This window comes from Pleurodeles waltl, chromosome 7 (genome assembly GCF_031143425.1).
Source record: "Pleurodeles waltl isolate 20211129_DDA chromosome 7, aPleWal1.hap1.20221129, whole genome shotgun sequence".
NCBI classification, from domain to species: domain Eukaryota; kingdom Metazoa; phylum Chordata; class Amphibia; order Caudata; family Salamandridae; genus Pleurodeles; species Pleurodeles waltl.
In genome coordinates, this window is record NC_090446.1 from 937,829,661 (window position 1) to 937,854,965 (window position 25,305).

At 45.4% G+C, this 25,305-nt stretch overlaps 1 protein-coding gene across 1 annotated transcript in view; it reads right to left on the reverse strand.

The window, feature by feature from the left end:
* LOC138246987 (hepatitis A virus cellular receptor 1 homolog) overlaps positions 1-25,305 on the reverse strand; it is a 178,489-nt gene that overhangs the window by 27,449 nt on the left and 125,735 nt on the right. Inside the window, exon 3 of the mRNA XM_069201736.1 lies at positions 3,765-3,815. Coding sequence (XP_069057837.1) covers positions 3,765-3,815 — 51 coding nt within the window. The remainder of the gene's footprint in view (positions 1-3,764; positions 3,816-25,305) is intronic.

Genomic DNA, 25,305 nt, shown 5'->3' on the forward strand with positions numbered 1-25,305 from the left:
AGTGGTGCAGAGCAGAATAGAGTGGCATAGAGTGCAGTGGCGTAAAAATTAATGGTGTAGAGTGGCATAGCGTGCAGTAGCATAGAGTGCAGTGGCGTAGAGTAGAATGTTGCAGAGTAGAGTATAGTGGTGTGGAGTAGCTGGCATAGAGTGCAGTGGTGTGGTGACCTATTAATTTTGGGTAAAGTATTGTAGAGTACATTGGTAGAGTGAAGTGGTGTAGAGTAGAATGACACAGAGCGCAGTGGCGTAGAAGAGAGTGGCACAGAGTGGAGAAGTGTAGAGTGGTGCAGCACGGAGTAGAAAGGCATAAAGTGCAGTAGCATAGAGTAGATTGTTTCAGAGTGGAGAGAAGTGGCGTAGAGCGAAGTGATGCACGGTAGAATGGAGTGGTGCAGGGCAGAATGGAACCATCACTGGGTATATAGTATGGAGTGGCATAGGGTGACTTGCACAGAGTGGAGTGGTGTAGAGTAGAGTGGATTGGCCTAGACTGGAGTGGTGTGGTGTAGAAGGCAGTAATGAAGAGTGCAGTGGTCTATAGTGAAGTACATTGGCATAGAGAAGAGTAATACAGAGTACAGTACAGAGGCATATAGTGCAATGGTGCACAGTACATTAGAGTGTTGTAAAGTGCAGTGGCATAGATTAGAGTAGTGCAGAGTAGAGTGGCAGAGAGTTCAGTGAAGGAGAGTGCAGTGTTGAAGAGTAGAGTGTCGTAGAGTGCAGCGGTGTAGAGTAGAGTGGCATAGAGCGCATTGAGGTACAGTGCAGTGGTGTACACTAGAGTGGTGCAGAGTAAAGTAGCCTAGAGAGCAGTGGCATAGAGTACAGTGATGCAGAAAAGAATAGAGTGGCGTAGAGTTCAATGATGTAGTGTGTAATGGTTTAGAGTGCAGTAGCATATTGTGCAGTGGCGTAGAGTAGAGTATTGCAGAGTAAAATATAGTGGCGTGTAGTACAGTGGCCAAGAGTTTATTGTTTTGAGCATAGTGGTGTAGTTTTCATTGGTGTAGAGTGCAGTGGCATAGAGTGGAATAGTATAGAGTGGTGTAGAGTGCAGTAACAAAGAGTAGATTGTTTGAGAGTAGATTAAATCAGCATAGAGTACAGTGGCATAAAATAGAGTGCTGTAGAGTGCAGTATAATAGAGTGCAGTGATGCAGAGTAAGTAAAAGTGGCTTAGAGTGGATTGGTGAAGAGTGCAGTGGAATAGAGTGGAGCGGTACAGAGTGAAGTGGTGCAGGTTAGAGTGCAGTGGCATAGAGTAGAGTGGCATAGAGTGTATTGGTGTGATGTAGTGGTGTAGAGTGTTGCAGAGTAGAATATAGTAGTAGTAGAGTCAGTGCATGCAGCTTGGAATTTAGGTCTGATTACTCATTTATGTGCCTGTAAATACATGTTTTCTGTACCTTGGTTTTGGATCAGCAGTATGTATGCAAGCACAGATCCATGCCTGATACCATTTCCACAAACGTTTGGCTTTCTTTGCTTGCAACCACAGTTTGGGTTTCTCCAGCCAGAGTCTTAGGAAGAGTAACTTAGTTGCTAACACAAGTGCTGTTAACTCAAACTCATAGATGTTATAATTAATTCCCTGCAGATCAAGAAGTGCATTTTATTCACTTTCTTGAGTTCCATTCTGTTTGCAATGAGTCCGGTAATTTGTACACCAAGGGAGGCAAGTGAGGTGCTGTTTACTTACACATTTACAAATAAATGAACCTCAAATACTGCAACACTTGAAATATGTGTTTACACAATACAACTTTAAATCTCAATATATTATCTTCCTTATACATATATTCCCTTCCCATGTAATGTAGCTATGTATTTATTACTTTAGTCATAATGCACAAGACAAAAATGTCAAAAAGTCACTCTCTGCAACACACTACTCTATCTCACCCTATACCTCTATCTATCTATCCTGTATATCCACTCTCTAACTCATCCGAAACCTGATTCGACTACTATGATCATTAAAATAACACTTCCTAGAATCTTCCCTCCTCTATCCCTCCTGGCTCACCCAAACCACAGTTTACTACTATGATCTCCCAAACATCCCTACTAAATTTTCCCTCATGTATCTCTCCTTTGACTCATCAAAACCTCATTTTATTACTAAGATCCCCCTAATCCCTTACTACAGACTTTTCCCTCCTCCATCTCTTCTTTACTAATCCCAAACCTCATTTTACTACCATGATCTTCCAATTAGCACTTTCTGAATTCTTCCCTCTTCTATCCCTCCATTATTCTGTTCAATCCAACTAACAAACTCACATGTCCACCGCTCAAATTAACTCATATTTCCTTATACTAATACCATACTTAAATCTCCTTATACTAATCCACCACTAATCCTTTTGGGTTCCGGAGTAGCCTGCTACTCACCAAAAAGCTTTGACACCCCGTCAGGAGTAGTACACGATATATAAGTACAATTACAATTACAATAGAGCCCAGTGGCATAGAATTAATTGTTTTTGAGTAATAAAGTGCAGTGGTTAAAGTAGTGTGAAGTGCCATAGAGTAGAGCGGTACAGAGTAGAGTGGCACAGAGGGGAGTTGTGCAGTGCAGAGTGGAGCGGTGCAGCGTAGATTGTAATGGCTTAGAGTACAGTAGACTGGAGTGGCACAGAGTAGATGTTTCAGAGTAGAATGAAGTGGTATAGAGCAGAATGGAGCACTGTAGCATGGAGTGGTGCAGGGTAGAGTGCAGTGGCATAGAGTGCAGTTGTGTAGAGTAGATTAGAGTGGCATAGAGTGGATGGCATAGAATGCACCGGTGTAAAGTGAAGTGGTACAGAGTAGAGTGCATTGGCATAGAGTACAGTGGCATGGAGTGCAGGGTTGCAGAGTAGAGTGGTACAGAGTGGAATGGCATAGAATGGTGTGCCGTACAGCGGAGTTGCATAGATTGTAATGGTGAAGAGTGCAGTGATGCATGGTAGAGTAGAGTGAGGTAGAGTCAATTGGTGTAGAGTGATGCACAGTAGAGAGGCATGGACTGAAGTGGTAAAGAGAGGAATGGTGCAGAGTAGAGTGCAGTGATGCAGAGTGGAGTTCTGCAGGGTTGAGTGCAGTGTCGTGGAGTGGTGCAGAGTAGACTGGAGAGTGCATGGTGAGCTTTATGAAGTGGTTAACACCCACCAAATGTGGGTAACTTAACAGATATTCTCTGCGCCCAGCATATGGTCAAAGGTTATATCTATTATCATTTGACTGGTTATAGAAAATGGGACAAAGGCGTAACATGCCTAATTACATGAGCGTAGAGGACGCTGTCATCAATGATGTTGTTTGAAATGTCATAAGTGATGTCATTAATGATCTCATTTAACACGCAGTGAGTGATGTAATATATGATGTCATACGCAGAGCATGACAGGTGTGAAAGTTATGCTAAGTTCACTAATCTAAAATAACTGGCAACTTTTAGGGGGGTTTCGGTTTCTAGACATCAGTTCTTAACTCTTTTCAACACCTAAGTATAAACTCACCTTTTTTTCATTACATTTCTGAGGTTTTTGATAACATTAAAAGTAGAGCATATGCCCAACTACATAAGACAAACTGCGCCCAACCTGCCACAGGGCAGACAACCCCCACTGCACTCAGCCTTCGCATCACCAGTAACAAATCAGCATACTACTTATTATCAAAGACTAAAATACACCTAAGGTGCTGGAATTTTAGGCACATTATCTGAATCAGCAGTTCTTGCACCAGAGGTGCTGAGGTTTTACAAACATTACCTGGTATGATTTCACTGACTTGCTTCTTGGGTGCTGGCACAGACTCCAAATCTGCAAAACAGGAAGGGAAGAAGATGACCTATTAGCCAAATATGTCAGTATGTAAAGAGCAGACAGGGGGGTTTGTGTAGTGGCATATGTATGCCTGTTTCAGGGGGTGTAAGCTTTCCATATGGGTTGCTTGCTGTCTTGTATGGATTGCTCCTGTACATCTCGGTTTCAAGGTGTGTTTGACAGCAGCGCTGCCTGTCTGCCTCCATGCAGTCTACATTTGATGCCTTTAAAAAGATCTGGATTTGTATGTTGGGAGGCTGTTTGTCTGTCTTAAGTCTAAGAAAGATCTGTCTGGGTGGAGATCTGTCCCAGAAGCCATGTGTTGTGATATTTGTCTCCAGTTAGTTCGATATCTGTCCGAATATGGCTGTGGGTTTGTCCCTTCAAACAACTCATGGCCTGTCTGCCTCAAGGTTTGCCTGTCTCTGGGTCTCTATATGATGCATTATAAAGCACATTATAAATACTATTACAATACAATACAATACAATACATTATCCTGCTATGTAGATGTACAGGTCTGCTTCAGTACTCAGACACGTTCTCCCTGTGTGACGCTTTTTCGTTTCTCTCTTCCCCCGTCTTTCCCATATGAGTCTTTTGCTCGCGGTAAATTCCTGATGCAGGAAAATAAGTGCCGGTCCCTCAAAATAAGTGCCGGTACCACCCACCGGAAACCACCGGTTCAAATTAAGCACTGATGTACGCCTATGCAGGTTCAGGAAGCCACCAAACCGTATAACCCCTCTCTTCTTGTCCAAAGGTCTTGGGACACTTGTGTGATAGCCTGACTGGAATTGTAGGGGCTTCTTAACAAATGTGGTAGTGCAGGCATTTTTTGTGTTACGCTGCTGACTGCATTCCTTCTCTGGAGTGGGATAGGATCTGAAGATATTCTCTGAGTCTGAAAGCTGAGCTCTCTCAGGGAACACTGTTAAAAAGTAGGTAACACAAAGACGGACTTAACATTGGCAACCGCCTCTGGCTGTTTGTCTTCTCCGAAAGCCTTGAATTCCCGACCTTTGCCTGGCCACATATAGGGCCAGTTGTGCGAATCGGAAATTGAGAGTCGGTGCGACTCGCAATTTCCGATTCGCAAAATCGGATGCAGAACAGTGTCTCAGACACCGTCTGCGATTCGCTATGGGGTCGCAAAGACCCACCTCATTAATATTAATGAGGTGGGTCGCATTTTGCGACCCCATAGCGAGTCCCTGCACTCACAGGGATGGTGGCCTGCTGAAGACAGCAGACCTCCATGTCTGTGACTGCTTTTTAAATAAAGCAGTTTTTTAATTTATTTTGTAACCCCTTTTTCTTAAAAGAAAAGGAGTTGCAAAATAAAAAAAATAACGAAACCATTTGGTTTAGTTTTTTCAGAGTAGGCAGTGGTCCATTGGAGTGCCTGCCTGCTCTGAAAAAACCTTTTTGGCAACATTCACAAATGGGAAGGGGTCCCCTGCGGACCCCTTCCCTTCTGCGAATGAGTTACCACCAGTGTGACACTGGTGGTAACTGCGAATTGCTTTGCGACCGCGTTCGCGGTCACAAAGCAATTTGGCATCGCGATGCGAGTCGCAAATAGGAAGGGGACATCCCTTCCTTTTTGCGAGTCGCATTCACATTTTGCGAGTCGGTACCGACTCGCAATATGTGAATGTGCATCGCGATGAGCATTTTGCATGGCTCAAACTGCGATTTTCGCAGTATGCACCATGCAAAATGCTTGCTACATCTGGCCCTTAGCTTCGAATGGGCACAGGCCCAGTCACCTGGGTAGGCAGAATGCAGATCCATGTGGCAGGGTTGGGTTCACAGTCAAAGGAAGGTGGACACAGGGCGTGTCTGTCCGCACATACTACAATTTTATTTAAAAGTAATATAAGACTCGGAGTTCAAAATAAGAAGGACACGAGGTCAGGACTGCATCAGGAAGACAAGATTTGTAATTTGCGCAATTAGGGTGCTCGGGATTTTATATATGGATTAGTTATTTTGGCCCAGTTTTACTGTTCTTAGAAGGAGGTGCTTAAGACACATTTTTGACATGAGATACAAATTATGTTTTATGTTCATATTTATTATTGTCTCCAATCTCAGTGAATGTCGGTAACAACGTGATATTTATCATTTTAAAAATTGCACAATTTGAGGTTTTAGGTGATGTGTTCTATTTTATATAGCCTTGGGGTTGGGTCATAAATAAAACATTTGAATGTATACAGCTTCGAAGTCTCTCTAAAGAATTGTAAAACATTCGGTGACAGTCCCAAATAAAGACATGGAAAGGGCCTCCTGGAAACCATCTCATCGAAGCCAGCGGGCCTTTTAAACTGAAACCATGGTTAGCTCACTGAACCTGGCCTTTGTTATGTCTTAACGTGGTGGAAATTGTTCAGCCTGAGAAGAACCAAGACAGAGTGTAACGTTCATGTCTACCTACGAAGTGTGCACAAGGAAGAAAGCTTTCTTTGTGGCACTGAATCAAAGACATCGAACCCAACCAGCTGCAGAATTATCTCTGGAGCGAAAAGCTGTGATGCTAGATTAATCTCAGCATGGTATGCTGTGAATGAGAACCAACAGGGGACAAGGCTAGGGTGCAGAAACAAGGGTATTTTTGCAGTATGTAAATCCTTTTCCAAGTTTCCTGGAGGATATTTCTTCTGATTCCCGGTTGTTACGGCCTATGAATGTTCATAGGACATCATTTCATATAATGCAAGTGAAGGATTTGTCTCCTTCAATTCCTCACTGGAGATCCTTAGTGAAGTCACCTTCCTGGGAAAGCTTGGGAGAGGTCACAGCCTCCATTAGGTTTTCAATATTCTTTCTCCCTCCCAGTTCCATTTCTAGACACAACTTCGAGTGTTCTAAGCCACCCCATTAAACTGCACTTCACGGGGGAATAAATAGGAAAGAGGTCACAGACTTATTAAGGGCCTCATTATGATTAGACTGCCAGGGTCGCAGTGGCAGTCAGAGTGCCACCAAAGCGGCAGTCTGAGCGCCATATTAAGACTGCGGCAGTAGTGCCCAGTTGGACTGCCAGCACCGTCAGATTACGACTTCACGTCGGTCTGGAGGTGCTGGCGGTCCTAATCCACCAGGGTAGCGCTGTAAGCAGCGCTGCCCTGGGGATTACAACCCCATTCTCCTCCAGCAGTTTCATGGCCATGTACAGGCTGGCGGAGACAGGGTGCAGGGGGCACTTTGCTGCCCTGGCCAGCCCCGTTGTCATGTTTGCAGACAGTGAACATTGCGACGGGTGCTGGTGCACCCTACGCACTACAGCATTGCCACCTGCTCTGTTATGAGCCGGAGACAATGCTGAAGGCGGTTTCCCGCTGGGCCAGCAGGCAGAAACTGAGTTTCCGCCCGCTGCCACAGCGGGAAACTCATAATGGACCCGACGGGGAGGCTGCCATACTGGCGGAAAACTACCCGTCTGCCGTAGTCATAATGATGGCCAAAGACTCCAAGATTCCCTCCCTGGGCTTATACAGAAGGGATATTCTCCTCCAGCATCATTTCTAGTCTTGGCTACTCCAGAACTGGGATGATTGGTTCTTTAGTGCTGAGGGGATCTATTGTTGAGGATCTCCCTGGCCTCATCCTGTTATAGAGAGCTCCCACCGCTTTATTTTTCTGCTTTTAGGTCATGTGGCCTCCCAAGCAGTGAAGGGAGAGAGGCAAGTGTTCATCTTTATCCTCCAGGTGTAGGGAAAATCCCCTGGATGTTTCATAGTAATAGGGATAGCTCTTGTTACTCCCTTCCATGTTGGCTGCCACACCACCAGTTGTAGCCAACAGATATTGCTAAGTTTTCTGCACCAGGGAAAGACGCACCCAGCTGTGCAGTGCTGACAAGGGTGGCCCAATAAGTTTGGAGCTGGAAAATGTCATCCACACTAGTGTAATGACAACAGAGGCAGCCCCCAAAGAGGTTTGAAGAAACCACATACCCCATTCGGGTTCTCTGCATGTCCCTGCTGAGGTGCATGGCATCCACTCTGCAACACATTCTTTAAAACATGGCGATGCTGCTGGACAGTGGTTTTCTGAGACATCAGGTTCATCACAATAAAGAGGTAGGTTCCCTGGTTCCACAGGGAAAGGGTGTTAAATGATAGCCAGCAATAGTAAAAGATCCATGCTCTCCAAGAGCCATAAGAAATCCCTGGACTCATGATGTGAGAATTAGGAGGAGTCAATGCTTGAACCTTAGTGTTCTTTTTAATGGTCTTCTCAATTCTGGTTTCCTTGAAGGTGTGAATTACATGGAAGGTGTGAGAAGTAAAGTCCCACAGCTGATTTCTCCGGCCTTCCAGTGCCATTTCATTTTTAAGGTGTACTGTGAGGATGTGTGGGCTCAACCATATGTTAGAGGAGCTACAAGCATCAGTGGCAAATGTATATCTTTGTTTCTGGATAGCAAGGGCCACAGCTCTGTATATTATAGACTGGTGTCAGGTTTGATTATAAAGGTACTTCTTGGGTTGTAAAAGACCTAATGTGGGCTTACCAAGAATGCAGAGTGGGCTTTAAACCTGCCTACCACTGGTTTTACCGTCACTCTCATTTGCTTGCTTCTGATTCAAAGGACTCATTGTCCCACCTTCTCCGTCTTCCTTGGAACATAAGGCCAGATGTCGCAAGGTCCGAATCGCAAATTCGGATGCAGAACGGTGTCTCTGACACCGTCTGCGACTCGCTATGGGGTCGCAAAGACCCACCTCATAAATATTAATGAGGTGGGTCGCATTTTGCGACCCCATAGCGAGTCCCTGCACTCACAGGGATGGTGGCCTGCTGAAGTCAGCAGAACTCCATGTCTGTGACTGCTTTTTCAATAAAGCAGTTTTTTAATTTATTTTGCAGCCCGTTTTCATTAAAGAAAAACGAGTTGCAAAATAAAAAAAATAACGAAACCATTTGGTTTCCTTTTTTCAGTGTAGGCAGTGGTCCATTGGACCACTGCCTGTTCTGAAAAAACCTTTTTGCCCACATTCACAAAGGGGAAGGGGTCCCATATGGACCCCTTCCCTTTTGCGAATGAGTTACCACCAGTGTGACACTGGTGGTAACTGCGAATTGCTTTGCGACCGCATTCACAGTCACAAAGCAATTCTGCATTGCGATGCGAGTCGCAAATAGGAAGGGAACACCCCTTCCTATTTGCGAGTCGCAAATTGTGAATGTGCATCGCAGAAGGCTGTTTGCATGGCGCAAACTGCGATTTTCGCAGTTTGCACCATGCAAACAACTTCCTACATCTGGCCCATAGTCTCTTTACCATCCTTTTGACTGGCTGACTTTTATCCTTCCACTCTTCAGTTTTAGGGAATTACTTTTTTCTTTTCCTTGCAGAACTCCATGAAAGTTTTCTGGTCCTTTGCCTTTCTACCCAGATACTGGTGAGTAAATGCTTTCTTTTAACCAGTAGTTAATGCGCCCTTACTCACTGTGTGGGATATGTGCTCCATTCTGACCTACTTTATTCGTAGCTGCACAAGAGATGTTTCTGTTAATGGTTTTTTGTTTATATAAGAACTCTGACTGTGCTACTTACTTTCACTTCAGCCATCTTTGAATACACACTTTTCATTAAACATAGCAGGCTTATCCTGTTGCCTTATTTTATCTCATCCCTTCCCAAAATGTTTTTGCCTTAACATTGCAGGTCTACTCATGTTATTAGATTTCATGACAGCCAGCTATTGAATGTTTTCAAATAGCCATTACTAAATGCATTTCACCTCACTGCACTTTGTTAATTTTTGTTTTCTAATCTTTTTATTTATTTATTACGAACAGGGCTCCCGGTTTTATGGTATTTATTTTTTAACATTTCCATCTATATCTATCCCTATTTGTTTTTAGCCACTTTGTTGTTATTTATCTATCATAATTTTATGTTTTGTGAATAAATGGATTGTGAAATGGTATATTTCCACATTTATTTACCTGATAAACATGAAGTCATACTTTGATACCTTTCCCATTTTAGGTTATAGCAAATTAGGGATCCAGATATAATAAAACATTACACTGACAGGTAAATATTAGCATTATTTACTAATATATGTTAATACATGCCTGTACATAAGGGAATCTTATCCTGCTTTTAAATCTCCATGGTTCTATCTGCTTAGCAGTTGCTCTGGAATTCATGAAGTACAACAGGGAGAGTCAATCACAAGAAGCACAATTTTCTGTATTTTTTCCCTTTTAAAAATAAGCACAGGCAGGAAATAGATTGTGTTCTGTCTGTATCTATCTGTGTAAGATGGAAAACTGGAAGCCTTAATTACGAATACCATCATGTCAGTGAAGTTTTGCTCTTTCTTCTGATTTAGAATATACAAACACATTTCTGCTCCTGCTCTCTAATTATATTTAATTGACAAACTGAATAAACTGGCTGCCTATTTCCAGGTCAACTCTACCAGAATAATTATTTGCCTTAAACATAACAACTCTGCTCATGCTGTCTAATTGCATTTCAGGTATTCTAACAATAATTTTTGTGTCTTAAATATAAGCTCTAAAGGCCAGATGTACAAAGGCCTTTCGCAGTTCTTAATAGGCTGAATCGCAATTTTGGCCTCTTGAGGGATGCAAAACAGCCTTTTCCTATGTACAAAGGCCTGCAGGAAATCGCCAAATGCGACTTCCACCCTGTAGAGATCACATTTTGTGATTCCCTAAATAGGAAATAGGCAAATAGGGATTTCCTACTTGTGATTCCTTGGCACATGTACAAAGCATTTCCTAAATCCAAAACAAGGATTTAGGAAATGCAATTACTATCTTCAAATCAATGGTAACCATGTGCAGTTTACAAAAGCATCCATATGGGCATATGTGTGCTCTACATGTGCACCACTATTTTTGGGGTGCAGCAAGAGGGACCTTTTGCCCATTGCCATCCTTGGTTTTGCATTTCCCAATTAACAATTTCCTAATAGGAAATAGCTATTTGAGAAATCCAAATCTGGTCCATTGTCTCAAATGGTCTGGGATTTCTTATTTGTGATTTCCTAATAGCGATTCCTACTTTTTAGGAATCGCTATTAGAAAATTGGTATCTTTGCACATAGCATTTTGCATTTTTGTACATCTGGCCCTAAATGTGAAGCTTATTTTTGTGGAAACTGTCTTAAAATGTACATTTTCTGCTTCTACCGGCTCCTGCTTTCTTTTTAGTCATTGATCCAGAGAATACATGCATATGCTTTAGCATACGTCTGCCCGTTCTGCCTAATTTCATTTCAACCTGCACAGTATAATTATTTCCCCCTAAATACAAGGTGGCCATTGCTGTCTTTCTCATTTCCAAATTTTACACGGGCCTATAAGAGAGAAAGGACAAGGGTAATCTTTGAAAGGGTAACTTACAAAAACGAAACAAAGTGTTACTACTAACAAGTCTGTGCTTCTGGTAAAGGGTGTGCCATTGTGTCTGAAGCTTTAAGTTTACACATTTGCATTGTAAATACAGATTTTACAGGGAGGCAATTCCAGATTGTAAATTGCCCATCTTTAAGGAGAAATCTTAGTACTTCACACACACAATTGAAAATGCTCATAACCCTGTAAAGGAACTTTGTGCAGTGGTTAAGAGCCTTCTATGGCTAGACTATCTCAGGATTTACAGAATCCATTGCCCACATTTTTGAGGCAAAAATTGAAAACATCTATCTTAATTTCCCGGTGGAGTATACCCTTGACTCCCATCCTTACTTATGAGAAGACTCCAAGGGCCTCATTACGACTTTGGCGGACTTTTCGGAATACCGCTGAGGTGGCGACTGCCAAAAAACCACCATGTTTGTGGCAATCCGACCACTGTATTACGACTCACACAGTAAAGGCTGCCAAAATACAGCCACAAATACAACACCGCCAGGAGAAAGGAGGGTGGGAAAGAGGCAGTTCCATCACCACCACCGCCAGCCCCACACAATTCCACCCACCAAATTACGAGCCACAAATCACCACATCGATTCTTTCACCGCGAAAAACCATTGGTGGTGTGAATCAACGTGCTCAGAACCCACCACTGTCACAACACAACACCACATTGGACAGTTTGAATAACCCACACCTGACACACATGCACACATCAGACACTCCTACTCACTGCACTACATAACACACCCCCACATAAACCACAATCCTTTGCTACAAAATCAATTTTCTCATACACCGACAGCAGGCAAATACACTTATATAACCCCATTACAACATAGGCACATATACACATCTCACTCAGCACACACCACACAACTGCACTACAAACACATAACTCACATAATGACCACACACAAACGTGTCCATCACTCACCATGCACCACCCACACCTCATTAATCACCCTACACTGCACCCTTACACACACAACACCCCCCCAACACAACCACTACCATGTCCCCACAAAAGCACCTACAGTTCACTGATGACGAGTTGAGGGTCATGGTGGATTAAATCATCAGGGTAGAGCCACAACTGTTTGGAGCACAGGTCTAACAAATGTCGATTGCCAGGAAAATGGAGCTCTGGTAGAGAATAGTTGGCAGGGTCAACTCAGTAGGCAACCATCCACGCACAAGGGAGGACATCAGGAAGAGGTTGAACGACCTTAGGGGGAAGGTGCGTTCCATGGCATCACAACATCAGATCGCCTTCCACAAGACTGGCGGTGGGCCCCCACATCATGGGAGGAGAAGATCTTGGACATTCTGCATCCTGAGGGCCTGACTAGAATACCTGGTGGACTGAACTCTGGTAAGTACCTATAACTTCCATGTCACACAATTGTCATGTCCTGCATGTTTACTCAACACCCAAATACTCCCCAATTCACGGTATGACTCACTACACCTCCCACCTTTACACCGAAAACCCCTCTCCTGCATGCCACAACTCCACCCAATCCAAATGCACACAGAGTCCTTGGCAAAGGCACAGATAGCATTGGCTAAAACCATCTCTATGACTCCCACAATGTACTAGCCCATCTATGTGAACAGCTGGAATGTGCACATCACATCACATCCCTTGCATGCATGACTAATGTACTGGCTATACCAACTAGATGCTGCGACTGAGCACCACAACATGGCAATGACAGCAATGCAGTGACACAAGACCATGCCAAACAAGCCTAAATCCAGCTACAGCACTGTGATTAATCCAATTGGCCACTAATCAGGATCCACAACCCATACATTGACCCACCATGGAAGGGAATGTAAGATGGCAGACTCCATACACATTTACAACATTCAGAGACAGGAGAATTAACCTTGCAGACACACATACCGTCCTCCCACTGGGACACCATGCTGCAATGTAAAGCCATTAGGTCTCACAACTAGCAAACCTGATTAGTCACTAGCTAACAGTGCAGAACAGTCATGGGAACTATCAGACTGTAACAGAACTCAGCCACAGAGGCAAAGTTAGTAGATCTGAATGACATCAACCAAAATGGACTTTGGTACACATGTCACAGACCACTAACTACCACCAATGGTATGCTGTGCAGCATCTGTCATTGTCATTGCTGGGAATCATGTCTAGCCACTGTATGCATGTGATTAAGAGAGAACCAAACACACGTCCAATATTCAACTCCCTCTCTCACTCCATCTACATTTACCCCTGGCAGTGCCACCATTGAGAGGATACCAGAGACTGCCAGCCCGCCTCAGGATGAAGGCCCCAGTGAGGACAACTCGCCTGGATGTCAGGACACTGACGACCTACCTGGCCCATCTGGGACACCTGGTCAGTCTATGACTCCCTGCCTCACCCTGCCCACATCTATCCCCCCATCCCTGTGGCATCTACATCACAGCCAAACCTTTTTCTCCAAACCTGTGTCCCAAGCACTGTTCAACCTATTATGTGCCCCACAGTACAGGGACCTGAGTCGACCCCTCACACCCCAGACAATGAAGGTCATGCAAACGCTGGGAGCAGGCACACCATGCCAGGGGCACAGGCATATGGGGGCGTGGGAGGGAATCTGTGGGCCAGAGGATGGTGCCCCTAAGGAACCCTACTGACCAGGAAACCATCTCCCAAGTCCTGGGAGCATACCAACAAATCCCAGGACAGGATGGACCAGATCACCACCACGTTTGGGGAAAACCAAAAGCTGCAGAGGGAATACCACCAGGAGGTCATGCTTCCACCACCCACTAGCAGGCCCCTTCCTCTAGCAACATGACATCAAAGTCATTCACATAAGGTGCAGTTAGTGAAATGGCGGCCCTGCCAGGGGAACCACAGCCCCCTCAGACACCCTTCCCTCTATAGCACAAGAACCCCCCACAAATGTGGTCGTTCATCCAGACATCCGGCACAAGCAGATGCAAAGACCAAACCCACTGCCAGGAAGTGAACCTCACCTGATTTGTCGCCCTTGTGTGTCACTGAGACACCCTGTTGACAGTTCAATGACATAACTCCATCTTCGCATTGGCACATGGACACAAGACCTGTGCAACCAACTGCTGAATCACCTACTCTGATTATTCCATCTACCATGACCTCACTCATCACCTGTTGGACAATGTATGCACCAAACCTTTTGTAGTCACTAATTCATCATATGCACAATAAACGCCACTGGAACACAGCAACTGCGTATGTGTCTTCATTAAAACATAAACAAATGTAATGATTGCTAATTGTGATGTGGTTATGCCCCCCTACATCCAACAGGCAGTATAAAGGACAGCAGAGGGAGGCACCCTCGTCAGGAGACACAGTGCAACAGAAATGTTGCAGTACAGGTGTCAGAGATTCAAAAATCCAGGCCCACACAAGAGTAAAGTCAGTATTCCAACCTGCAAAAAGACAATGACAAATAGTACCATCAGGATGGAATGCATGGAGCCACACAAAGCACATATCAAGCTCATTGATGTCGTGCCAAGTTCAGAATACAACCTAAGCAGGGGCCCCCAGAGATTACCTATACATCCCCAGTCACAAGATGATCATCAAACATCACTTTAGCTGCCATCTGTAATGCAAAAGCCTCAATCCTGAATTCATGTAGCAATGGCTAATGACTATGAATGTCTCAAGCCATAGGTAGTAGAGGCACATATTTCAATTCCACATTCAGTGGGTGGAATCAAATGAAAATAGGAGATTGCAGCAAACAAAACTCAATAGTCGTCTGTACAGTGGAGATGTGAATTTAGGAAACTGCAGTAAGGTAATTTGTAACAGTCTCAACACTTTTACTGTGCAAACTACAAACAATCAGTCATCTCCCCCAACACACACATAGGGATAGGACCAGATTACACCCCCATTGATGAGGCAACCCAGGAGGAGTATTCACAGCACTTCATGTGAATATACATGACTTGAACATACACACTCACCATACCTGTATGTCTCTGTAAGTACTGACTGATGAGCTCAGTCCTAGAGTCAGCTGCACTTTCCTCCTCTATCTCCCCATCACTTGTCATGTCAGCATTACCAGCCGCTGGTCCAGCTGCCTCACCCTCATCTACTAGCAATGGCATCTGACATCTCAGGGCTAGATTGTGGAGCATGCAGCAGGCTACTATAATCTGGCATACATTTTGGGGCAAATAGAGGAGGGCACCTCCAAGTAGGTCCAGGCACCTGAATCTGACCTTCAGGAAGCCAAATGTCCTTTCGATTACATGTCTCGTCCTCCCGTGGGCCTCATTGAAATGGAGTTCCCCATCAGTGGCAGGGTACCTCACTGGTGTCAACAGTCAGGGAAGGTTAGGATAGCCAGAGCCATCTGTGTTACAATATGTAGGCCCAGTGAAAATACAGGTACAGCGACATGGAAGAATGTGAAGACAGATGCCATAGTAGTGAAACACCTTCATTTGCATACATACCAAGGAGCCAGGCATTGCTGTTCCTCAAATTGTGAGAGTCATGCACAGATCCAGGAAACTTGGCTGTGACCTGTGTGATGTACTGGTCTGCCAGACACACCACCTGAACATTTATGGAATGGTAGTTCTTCTTGTTCCTATACACTTGTTCATTGGCACTGGGAGGGACCAGGGCCACATGGGAGCCATCAATGGCCCCTATCACATGAGGTATGTGTCCCATATCATAAAGGTCTGCCTTCACAAAAGCCAAATCTGATCTTTGGGGGAACCTGATGTAGCTGTCCATGTGTTTCAACAATGCACACAGTACATCCTTCAGCACAAGACTGAACATGGGCTGTGACGTCCCTGCAGTTAAGATCACTATTCTGAAAGGAGCTTGTGGCAAGGAAGTGTAGCACTGATAGGACTTGTACTATGAGAGGGATGCTAAAGGGATTGCGTATGGCTGGTAAAAGATCAGGCTCCAACTGTGCCCACAGATCCATGATGGTCTGATGATTCTGGCGATAAGTCTGGATGGTATGCCTGTCCTTCAGGGTTGCAAAGTCAACTAGTGGACACTACACTGGTGGTTATCTCAATCTACTCATGGTAGGATATTAAGGTAGAGAGGTGGAATGTACATTGACACATCAGGGTTGTGGACTTCCTATTGCCCCAGGACACATTGTTTCAGGTCAAGGGCAACAAGTTTTCATGTCTATTTTGTTCTAGGCCCAACCCCCTGTAGTACAAACCATTTGGCTGTCAGTATACAGGGAAGGAAACTGTCTGCAGTTGAGGTAATGCGTGTGTCCATACATTAATACTGATCAAACTTGTGTTTATGGTTCCTTAATGGAAAGCCTTCATTGTTAGGGTGAGCGCTGTAATAAATGTTTTAAGGTCACACTGCACTACTGACAGTGGTTCCAGTAAAAAGTTTTAAAAATGTACACATGTTAGAAAGTTTAACAATATGAGGCTAAGTATAATGCTCCCAGAATGCTCTCTGATTAGATGCAAATGTTTGCAGAAGCTTGTAAGCAAGAGTGATTATTATTTGCTTTCAAAATAAGCAGGAGCTGCAAATCTTTCGAAATAAAACGATAATTAACAGTGTTTATTATCGTTTTATTTTGAAAGGGGTGGGGCCATGGGGGTGACGAGCAGTGAGGGGAGTGCGCTGTGCACTCCTCTCAGTGCGCATGTATGTTTGGCCGGCTGTCTCGGGCCGGCCAAACACACATGCGCACAAGAGCGCTCTCCAACCCGGCACAGTGTTGCCGAGTTGGAGAGAGCAGGTACAGGCTCCCAGTCTGCATTGGAATGCCCAGCCAGGGCGCTCCAGCCAATCATAACGCTGCTCTGAGCAGCGTCATGATTGGCGCAGGGCAGGCTGGGAGCCTGTGCTCACCAGACTAGATGAGCTCACAAGCAAGGTAGTTTTGTTTACTCTGGTGGAATGCATTCACGTTTCTTTTAACAGCAATCTCTGCCCAGTACTTGACTGCCTTATGTCTTCAATTAAAAAGAAAAGATATTGTGCAGGTAATGCTTCATATTCTCGTATGAGGTGTGGAAATAGCTCCTAACTGGTTGGGTCTAGCTAGTATGAGCAATCTATTATGCAAAGTATAAAAGGGCATATGTAGCTTGTTGTGACTGAAATTGTCTCTATGGTTTGCTGGATGTTTCTGTTTGTCTGTTCCTCAGTGAACTTGAGCATCATATCCCCTCACTGACCGTTCACCCTGTAATTGCCCTGATTTCCAACTGCTTTAGAGGGACCATCCGAAGTGCAACCCTCTTTTGTAAAGATCTCTCTGCCCAGGCTGAATTAGAAATGCAGTCGGTGCAGCATGATTATAGTTAAGGATATATGTATCTACTACCATCCTCTGTGAAAAAAGGTCCGACCCGCCTCTCCTAAGTCCTGTTCTTTACCTCCAAGCTGCATGGGTCATGTGCATGCCGGTGTATGTTTGTGGATCAGTGGAATGTCTGTATATGCGTCTGACTGAGTGCCTCGTAGTGTCCTTCCAGTGAGGTCCAGCGCACATATGAACTTCATGGACCTGTGGGCAAAGGCAGTGACAAGGTAAGTTTAATTTTTTTATTTATATATTTTTTAAATTTTTGTTTTGCTCCCCCGCCCCACCACTTTGCCCAGTCACTAGTCGCAACTGTATAATGGGCATGCTGAAGCCCCTTGGGCACTATCCTTGCAGCGCAGTGCTGAACCTGTAAGTCTGATGGGACACATATCACATGTGAAATGTATCATATGTGGCACACTGAGCTTTACTGCACTGATCTGTTGAATAGCCATGGGATACACCAATATAGTTCCACCGCCTATGTGCCTCTGAGTTACTTAACACGCCCATCATCAGGTATACTGCCACATAATATCACACTGTCATGCATGTCACATGTAATTGACATACCATGATGGCACAACATAGGCTTACTTCGCCATTAGAGCGAATATGTGTATGGCTCACTTATTTAAGCACATCAAAGCATGATATGTACACAAAATGGCAGCCGCCTGTCCTGCTGCACTGGACATTTGGAAGTGACCTAAGTCTGCCGGCGTATTGCATCATGGCAGTAGGAGGACGCAACCGCCGTGCAACTTGTCATTGGAAAACATTGCTACCTATGGCGGACTGGGGCCAATGGCGATGACCGCTGGAGGTGAGAGTTATGTACGTGGCAGTTGTGATCCCCATTTTCTGCAACCTTGCTTACTTGACTTCTGACACTGTTGCTAGCAAGACCTCCACGACCTTGCTGCCTAGGTTCCTAATTAGGTGTTAGCTGCTGTGTACTGTTTCTGGGAGCCATCATGCCACGTCCTGCAGGTGATAGGGCCCCAGTCTTCACCCCAGAAGAGCTGGAGAAGAAGCTTGTGGAAGGGGTCCTACCCGTGTATGGACAGCTGTGTGGGGCACCATAGGAGCAGGTGAGCCTAATGCCACAGTCATGTGTGAAAGGGGTGTTTGTGACAGTGAATGAGTACATGCACGCAAAGAACACAAAGTGAAGGCGTGTGTGCCGAGAGTATGGATATGTGTGGGCACTTGGTGAGTCAGATGTGTAAAGGCCACTGCTGTTGGTATGGTGCCAATAAAACAACATTCTCCTTTTGTCTGTTTCATCCATGCAGGTAAATGCCCATCAAAAGAAAGGGATCTGCGGTGCCATCGCCAAGCAAGTGCAGACCCTGTGGGTCCATAGCCGGCGGAGCACCCATTGTCACAAACGGTGGGAGTACCTGAGACACTGGGCCTGGAAGACTGCAGCCACCTAGCTGGGGAGGGATGTCCTCCCAACGAGGGAGGGGTGCCTGTCGGACTCTGACACCCCCTAGTGGCCTGCATTGTAGTGGTGGCCTACCCTGAGGTGGAGGTGGATGGGTGTTTGAGGGCAGCACAGCAGCCACAAGGGGGTGAGTACTGACTGTATCCTGGGGCTTGGCTCTGGTTAAATGGGTTTTGCTGCCTCACTGTAGCTTATGTGACCATGTAATCAGTGCAACATGTATGTAGACTAGTGGGAATGGGTAGTAACCACCTGGGCTGAGGATAAGTTGTAGATGTGTCTTGATGGTTTTCTGTCAGTTGATGTACATTTCCCATTTCAAGAAATCCCCATGTCTGGATTGTGGAGATGGTCTAATAAAATTGCCCTGTGTGACTCATCCTGCCTATAAAATTCATGTGAGCTTGTGTATCACCCTAACCATTGAGTATGACCTGCTCCTCCCATCTGCATTTGTGGCTCTAAGGTGTCCATCCAGTCACATCTGCATACCTGTACATGCAACTGTGTGACTCTCGTTTTATCACAGGGACTATATACATTCAGTACTGGTAATGGTATTGATTGAATGTGAGGCATCCATAACATTTCCCCCAGAGATATGGCCTGTAGAGGACTGGACTAATGGCTTGATAGTTGTATACCCATATATTGGTCATCTGCTAACTATAGGGTATGTGAAGGTTGCCTAAGTAGGATATTTATACATGTACAATCGATTACCTCTGATTGCAATCATCATGTATTTCTAAGTGCTAGACGTCTGGGGATGAAACCTTGAAGCCAAAGGGATTGTACTAGAGGTGGTAAGTGCCTAGGCAGACCTGGTCATTGTCACAATGTAATGTATATGCCATGTATTCCAATGCGCTAGCAAGTAAAGTGCAACATAGCTTAGTTACTGCCTACCTCATGTCACAATGGTTACTTGGGGGCACATCTGGTGGAGTGGGGCAATGTCTGCTACCGTTGGCCTAGTAAACGTGATAGATTAGGACATGATTGGGTGTTGCATGACTTATGGGATAATGATATGATTCAAATGTTGTATATTCTCTCCTAAGGCTGCCCTGTGTAGTAGTGGGATGTGTTGTCAGTGCAAAAGCAGTGATGTTGGTCCATGTGTGCATGATGCTTACATGTATTTACAGTCTGAGATGTGTGTTCTATGGACTTAGGTACAGATATACACACATCTGTAATGGTGTGTGTGAGGGTGGTGTTATCATGTTGTGAAGTCCTACTGGTGAACCTGAATGTGTGTTGGTATTGTGTATGGACCATGTTGTCATATGTGTGTTAATGAAGTTCATCAGTTGTGACATTGTACTCAGTGATTGAGTATGGAAGTGTGATATGTGCAATATGCACCATTGTAGATGCAGTTAGATGTATGATATATTGTGAAATATGTGTTAGGTGTCTGCAGATCTTCCTCTCTGATTGGGTCAGACTAATCGCAAGGCTATACCCCAGACTAGGATGGTACACATCAGATGTCAACTGTATGGATGTCTAACTTGTACTGGCTAAATCAGTTATTAGATCTATACTGGCATTACTGTGCAGAGTGTTAGATCTGCCATGTAATGTGACAGGCAGATGCTGTGTGGTGTGTGAGTGGAGTAGCCTACAGCGTCATGGATATTTCCAAGAGGACACGGACTGACCAGCTATTGTAACTGTAGAGGCCTGATGTGTTTTGTACAGTCAGCTGTACTTCTAATGGGTGATGGGGTAGGGAGAGGTATGATGTGAAATCAGGGAGTCCTCTGTACTTCATCCAGGGCATGATGTGCATACAAACATGGCTTTGGTGGTGATCATGTGGATGACTCCAGTTGTGCTGACCTACTTGGATATAAACATACGTGTGAGGGTTGGCATACAGGGGTGGGTAGTAGTTACATGTTGTGACATGATATAGGACATGTGTATAGCCTAGCCAGGATATGTAGTCTCACATATGTGCATGTTTACATGTGTTTATGTGTGGTATATGTTAACCCTGTCTCTCCCTTTCTCTCCCTATCTCTCTCTCTCCCTCCCTCTCTCTATTTGTGTGCATCAGCAGGTGAAGGAGAAGGGGCACAGGTGAGTGGTGATGCTGCAGGCACGAGACCCAGGGTGCTGCTACCAGTGACAGTGAGGGACCCAGTGACACGGAGGGCGAGGGGAGTGCCACGGGGGTGACTGAATCTTCCACGTTGTCGATGGAATCCTCCTCCAGCAGACACTCCCAGGCGGTGGCAGACCCATCTGGGACCACCCCAGCACCATCTTTGTCCACCAACCCCCTTACTACCACCGCCCTCCCTGTAGCTTTCTATCCAGTTGCCCATGCCTGCTCACCCAAGAGGGCGGGCGTCTCCTTTGCCACAGGCACCTTTGCCCCTGCTGCCCCAGTCAGCTCTGCTGCCTTCCGTGAGGAGGCTATTGACCTCCTGAGGTCAATCTCTGTGAGTCAGTCGACCATTGTGAATTCCATCCAAGGACTGACAGCTCAGGTCCAGCAGAGCAATGCGTTCCTGGAGGGCATTCACAGTGCACTGGCTAGCCTATAGAGATCCTTTCGGGCTCTGGCCTCCTCACTGATGGCAGCCAGCAAACATCCACCGCAGTCACCGCATCCGCAGACACCACAACCACCAACACACCCACAGGCAGCACATCTTCCGTACCTGCAGACACCACCCCAACAGACAGTCACCTATCCAGCATGGCATCTCCCAGCACCTCCTCCCAAGACATATAAATTCCTGCACTCATCCACCCAATAGACACCCAGCACTAACAAGCATTCCTCACACACACATACCCCCAAGACATCCACCAAGGCACCTCCTACAACTACTCTCTCTACCTCCACTCCCAAACCTTTTTGTCATGACTGTCCCGGTGTGTCTAAGAAGATGTTCCTCTCAGAGTTTTCCCAGTTCCCTACTCCTCTCCCACCGTGATACCCCAAAACGGTCTGTGTCTCTCCCCAAGTCCAGCCCTTCCGCTTCCAAGTCCTCCCCTGCTCCCTGGTAGTACCCATGCCCCTCCCCTGCCAAGAAGTCGACCCGTCCCAAGCCCAAGCCCAAAGACCCCCATCCCAAGCACAAGCCCAGAGACTCCTCTTCCAAATCAATGCCCAAACCCCACCCAACCCCCAAATCCCTGCGGTGCCTGCCTGTCCCCTTTGTTCCCCTACCCTGTGGAGGTCATCTAGCAGTCAGGAGTCATGTAGGGTCACATAGAAGTGTCATTTGTGCCTTGTGCACTTTGGACTGGCCAATGGCCTTATATTTGCACATAGTTATTTATTTGTATTAATCTTTTTAGATTTCTATTTATTATATCTGGGCCAACCAGTTGTTGGTTCAATGGTAACATACTTGCCCTGCCTTTCTTTCCACATGACTGCTTCGGTCTTGCCTGCTTTGGTTTGTGTGTGAGTGACGTGTGTGTGTGTGTGTTGGATGTGCTAGTTGTTGTATCTGGGCTGCACGTGTGAGTGTTGCCCTGCCATGTGTTCCGCTGTGGTGGCAGCGTGTTGTGTGTAGGATATGTTTGTGTTTGGAACATGCATGGATGTAGATAAATTGTGTATTGTTTGTGTTGACATGTGTAATGGTGGTGTTGTGTGCCCTTGTGTGGCTGTTATGTGTGCGCGTGTGTATGTGGTGATGGGTATGTCAGAGGTTTTCTATGTTGTGTTGGTGTGGTATGACATATGCCTCATTGTATGGCTGTGTGATTGTGTATATTGGTTGTCAGGTGTTGTGTTGTGTTGTTGTATGTATGTAGTGTCATGTAGAGGTATGTAATGTGCTATTATGCCGTAGTGTGTGTGTAACTGTGGTTATGGTGTAGTTGTGTGAATCAGTGGTGTTGTGTATTGTTGTGTTGGACTGTGCAGTGATGTATGAGTGCGGGTTGGTGTGTGTATTGTATGTGTGTGTTGGCCATGGTGTGGGTATTATGGGTGTGCGTGTGTGTATGTGGGTGTGTGCATTTGGGTGTGTGGTTACATGTGTGTGTCACCGTCGCCTGCCGCCCCGGATGTGTATGATGTGTGTGCGTGTGTACTTTGGGTTTTCCATACGGTGTCAAGTAGGTGTGTGTACCCATAGTTGTTGTTGTCGTCACAGGTTATGGAGTCGTTGTGCAAGCAGTGGGAGGACGTGCAGCTCAGGTTCCATAGCGGCTCTAAACTTGTATGTCTTCCAGAAGTTGAGTGTCGCTTTTTATCGAGTTGGTTTCTGCCAGGGTTTTCGTGGTGATGCGACTGCGGCGGAAACCTTGGCGGTATGCAGCCTCGTAATATGTCTGGCAGGAACATGGTGTCTGCCAGCCTGAAGGTGCCTACTGCCGTCCATGACACCATGATCGTACTGGCGGTACAGCCAGTGATTTGGCTGTGGTTTATTGGGAAGACCGCCATGGTCATAATTTGGCGGTCTTCTCTGCCAGGCCGTAGGCGGTGTAGCCGTCGCTGTCAACATGGCGGTCCTGGTACCATCAAACTCGTAATGACCCCCTAAAATTGTCAGCCTAAGGTCTTTCAGAAGTTTCCTGCTCTTACTGAATGCAAGTTGAGGAATTAATTCTTACATCGAAGCTGGCATACCTACTGACCCTAACCACCCCCATATTTAGCTGCACTCACCAGATATTATCTCCACCTATCTTACCAGTCTATACAACACCTTTATAGGAGTGGGCATTTTTCCTTCAGATCTGGATGGTAATCACTGTTATTCCTCTCCTAAAAACCTTCTGTAGATCCTAAGGAATCAAAAAACTACAAGTCGACATCTCTGCTGTAACTTCCTTCTAAAATCCCAAAGAGACTCCTTAATCAGGAATTATGTAGATTAGTTTAAAACAATGATTTTTTTTTATATATCCCAATCTGGTTTCAGAACTGGTCACAGTACAGATTCAGCACTAGTGGCTGTTGCCAATGAAAGTAGAGGAACGCCTCATTGACGTGGTTTCACCACCTTGGTCCTGTTGGATCTCTCAGTAGCATTTGACACTGTGGTATCTATGTACTAGCAGACCATCTAGCTCAACTATGATTTAATGGTGAGCCCCTCCAACTACTTCACTCGTTTCTGTTAAACAGAACTCTAACTGTTGCTTATGACCCTTTGAAATCTAAACCCTTCTCGCCTCCATGTGATGCTTCTCAATGCTTTTCCCTGAGCTCTACCCTCTGTTTTTTTTAAAAATGTTATTTTTGCTTTTTTTATTACTTTCGGTACATACAGAACATTGCACCATAACCGCATGTGCACACATCGGCCGGTCCCCCCCCCCCCACAGTACAGTATATGATAACATGTCTGATGTAGGCCGTTTCCCAGCTTGCAAAGGTGTAACAAGTGTTTCACATTATTATTCGTCCTAATCACAGTCCCTCTGCATAAACTGCTCTTCATAATTTAGCCTGCCCCAACGCTACGCCTGTGTGCTCAGGGAAACCTCCTGCCCGTGTCCTCCTGCTCAGCAATACCTTCAATCATCTCACGCCATGCCTGCATACAGTGCTTAATTTGTAAAAAAAGATGTGACGGTTCCCAAAGCCCTGCTGCATTTAAATTGGTGAGTACAGAATACAGAGGTAGCGTAATCCTGAAGCCATCTCAGGCCTCTTCAATCCATTTAAAGCCCCTCCTGCCCCTTCAGTTCACTCTCGCAGCGTTCTGCTTTCTCCCATTGTGATGGTTTTTCGTATTTCTTTTCCTCCGTCTTTTCCATATGTGTTTTTTGCTTGCAGCAAATACTTGAGGCAGAAGAATAAGCCCCACATCTGGAGACCGTACACCCATCCTTTTTTTCTCTTGACATCTCCCAAAAGGCACTGGACAGGAGTTCATCCCACTCTGACTGCCCCCACCAGACACAAAATTCGGACCACTGCCTCCCAGAAAGTGTGTACTATGTGACAGTTCCAGGCTAAGTGTAAGAAAGTCACTGGTCGCGCACGGCAGTGGGGGCAGCTGTCATCTTTGCTAGGATCAATTCTGTGGAGGCCGGAGTGATATCCGTGTGATGTATATAGTTAAAGTGTATCAACTTCAATCTGGCATTACAGGTCCCCCAACGGAGCAACGCACATATTGTGTTCCACTGCTCCTCCCCCAGCATTTCAGACAGGTCCTCTTCCCATGTTACCCGTGCTCGCAACACAGTCTTGGGCATATCTGCTATCATGGCCTTATATATATGGGATATAACATGACCCCCCTCATATTCCTGGAGCGTCCGGAGC